The sequence below is a fragment of the Lottia gigantea genome (assembly GCF_000327385.1).
Source record: "Lottia gigantea unplaced genomic scaffold LOTGIsca_49, whole genome shotgun sequence".
NCBI classification, from domain to species: Eukaryota; Metazoa; Mollusca; class Gastropoda; family Lottiidae; genus Lottia; species Lottia gigantea.
Window position 1 is genome coordinate 305,857 of NW_008709687.1, and position 3,347 is coordinate 309,203.

The following is a 3,347-nucleotide window of genomic DNA, read 5'->3' on the forward strand; positions in this document are numbered from 1 at the left end:
ATGACATGTAAAATCAAAATTAGAATTTTTTTTTAACCAATAAAGTAATGGAAGCTTGATATTAAAATTTCTTTTCAACAAAATATTTCTTTCTTGAATTCTTATTGTAAATATCAATTCCCAGTATTTTTAGGGGGTTTCAATTCAAACAATGATATGTAAAATAAATTTAAGAAATTTTAGCAATAATAAGCTGAGACTGAATTCCTAGAAAAACAACAAATAAAATTTTGATCCATTAAAATCTTAATCTTTTTCAGAAAAACTATAACAATTTAAAAGTTTTTTGCCTAAAAACTTTCAAGTTTCTTAAAGTGAAAACTTAACATAACAAAATTTTTATACTGCACTTTCTTTGACAGAATCTTGACTAAGGGCAGAGAACTCTTCTCTCTGTTTTGAGTTGACAGCAAAATTTAACGCCCACTTGACGAGTTTTTTGCGATATTCTTTGATTTTCTTCTTGTCCTTTTCTTCACACATCTGGGTTATTTTTAGTAACATTTTGGCCGTTTCGAAAGTGTTCGGAAAAGGCACCTGTAACAACATGAAAGGCATTTAAAGAACTAAGCATTTTCTCTTTGAGTCATATACTTTGACTATGGGACAATAAAACCAGGCCCCCTGTGTGCTAGAGATTGTCAATGTTAAGTTCCCTCAATTGAAAAAGAGTGCTGTTATGCTGCAAAATTCTGATCAGAAGCAAAGAATCAACTTACATGTGAATCTGGTATTCTCTTCAGTTCATACGTAACAAATTCCTGCTCCTCTCGTAAGACGGGCATAGAGACATAGGGCATGAGATATTTCTTGTCCACTGGTAGACTATACCATTCATCAGGAACATTAATATACTTGGTGGGGTTTAATAGACAGCTTGAACTGCGGGATCCAGTTTCATGCTTGTCACAAATATACAACGGTGGTTGGTCTTCCCATAATACCTAGAAAACAAAATTTAATAGTTGTTTGATCTATTTATATTAAAAACCTTACAATTCATTTCAAAATTTTTTTTATTATGCGCACAAAGATCTAATTCATTTTACCCTTTGAACCCTGAGTGTAAATGAAATATAACGTCATATACCCTGAACTCCAAGTAATAAAAGTAAAAGTGTATGACGTTAACACGATGTATACTGGCTGCTCGGGTATATATTGCGTTAGTGTGTGTCCAGTAAACTGGCTGCTAGAGTTGAAAGGGTTAAGGCAGTTCATTTGTTGGCATACAGATTAAAAACCAATGTTTATTGAATGATTAAAAAACCAAACTTGCTTTTGACACCCTTGGTTGAAGAATGTGTTGTGGCAAAGGGGTAAAACACGCTCCTGACCAAGCCCGTTTTGTAGGGCATACTGGAAAAACCACAACAAGTTACTAACCTTCCTGGATTTGGAGGAAGAGTCCGAACCGTTCAGCAACATCATTTCTACGTCAGTATGTTCTAAGAACTCGTCAGAGACGTCAAGTTTTCCTCCGTCACCATAGTCTTCACCATCATGTCCATCTTCTTTGACCGTCTGGTCGTCCTTCCCACCATTGTCACCATCAGATTTATCTCCCTTGGAACACAACAGGATGTCTGGACGATTGATCTCGCTGACATTTTTCTCCTTGACTTTGTCCGTTAGCAGACATTGAGATATTGCTTTATGAATATATCCAAGAGTTTCCGTCATGGCGTACCTTTTGGCCTGAATATCCCACAATAGTCATTTAGAAAGATCCAAAAGTTTTGTAATTTTCAATAAACTTTGTTTTGAGACTTGCTTGGAAGACGACGCACTTTCACTCTTAGCAGAAGTCAAAAGCTCTGATTTTGATTGGTCAGTTTGACTAGGGTCCACTTCAGATCCACACTGAGCTAAATCAGAATCCACTTCCTTAGCGACCTCAGTTTCTGGAGTGTGAGCACAAACGTCTGGTTCATTAGAGTCTACATCAGCAGAAGACTTTAAGAGTTGTTCCCCTTTGTTTAACTCATATTTGAGACAGTTTTCCATTTCCTCGTGTATATACTGTAAAATTGTTAAATAATAATATGCACGGAGACAGTCAAGTTCTCGACAACGGTGTCCGGTGGATGATATGTTGTCATCGTCTTTTAATTCTGACAACAATCGCTTTAAGGTGTTGACTTTTGAAGCGCCCTCTATGTTACTACGGCTATCTATACTCATGACAACATGTAACGCTGTTACTTCCTGTTGTAGTTTTAATAAATACTTTGGACCTGAAATGATAATCGAGAAAATAGAAATATTTATTCCTTCACTAAAAAAAAAAACAGGGGCATTTACTTTTAACGTTTTAAATGAAATGAATGGAGTTTTACATTTCTGCACCAAACAACATTTCAAAGAAGCTCCCAAATCCTACTGGTGTTCTTTCAGCCTCTATCACACGAGGCCTTGACTCCATCTTAGCAACTTAACCCTTTTTTTCTATTTCAGCTCCTCCAGGTGAAAACTGGGTTGAAAATCAGAAGGAACTATCCCAACCTATGCCAGAATATAAACCTGGATTTTCAGGTTAGCCCTGTGGCGTCAAGAAATGGAAGGAGTACGTACCATGTGGTAATACAAGTTGACTAACTGCTCTCATCAATTTATTCTGTCCAGCGTCGTGTAAACTGACGATACCTTGTAACAGATGGTTGATGGCGGCCGATGTTTCATTCAATAACAATGCCAGTAAAAATAATGTTAGATCATTTGATACCTGCAGAATTATCTGAAAAATACACCACAAAAACTGTTGGAACATCAAAGAAACAAAATTTTCAAAACTATCAACAAAGTTATCGAAAAATATGTAACAAATCTTTAAAAAAAACATTTGGCTTACTTTTGACATGTTTTAAGAAATATTCAAAATAACAAGAATTCTTCTAAAATCAAGTCCCTGTGTACACAGATTTGTAAATTTCTGTTAATGGAATTTTCCATAACTGTCCTCGACAGTAATCCATGTTTTAAGAATTTCTTATGTGTTTAATTTTCCCACATGCAGGAAGAAAGCAGGAAGTCATCACGAAAGGAAACCCTACGATTCTGTGTGAATGAAGACAGGGTGACATGATCAAGTGAATTTTGGTCCATCTGTTTAACCGTCCTCATAAACAGAAGCCTACTAACTGGTGTTTAACAACCAGAGAAACCTTACGAATACCCAACATCAGGCTATGAATGACGTGTTCAGTTCATGTCTAAAGATTGCCTTATTACATACTGTCTGATAGAAAATAAATTGGTGTTATATACTATGGTTTTCACCAAGACAGAAATATCAAATAAATTACATAAGAATACAAAAGTGGTGAAAAACAGTAACCTCATTATAT

General features: G+C 35.5%; 1 protein-coding gene across 1 annotated transcript in view; it reads right to left on the reverse strand.

The window, feature by feature from the left end:
• Positions 1-339: 339 nt before the first annotated feature.
• Positions 340-3,347, reverse strand: part of LOTGIDRAFT_165023 (hypothetical protein) — a gene marked incomplete at both ends in the record, with an annotated part of 12,808 nt that continues 9,800 nt past the window's right edge. The window contains 5 exons of the mRNA XM_009061542.1: positions 340-537; positions 720-944; positions 1,387-1,698; positions 1,771-2,237; positions 2,575-2,737. Coding sequence (XP_009059790.1) covers positions 340-537; positions 720-944; positions 1,387-1,698; positions 1,771-2,237; positions 2,575-2,737 — 1,365 coding nt within the window. The remainder of the gene's footprint in view (positions 538-719; positions 945-1,386; positions 1,699-1,770; positions 2,238-2,574; positions 2,738-3,347) is intronic.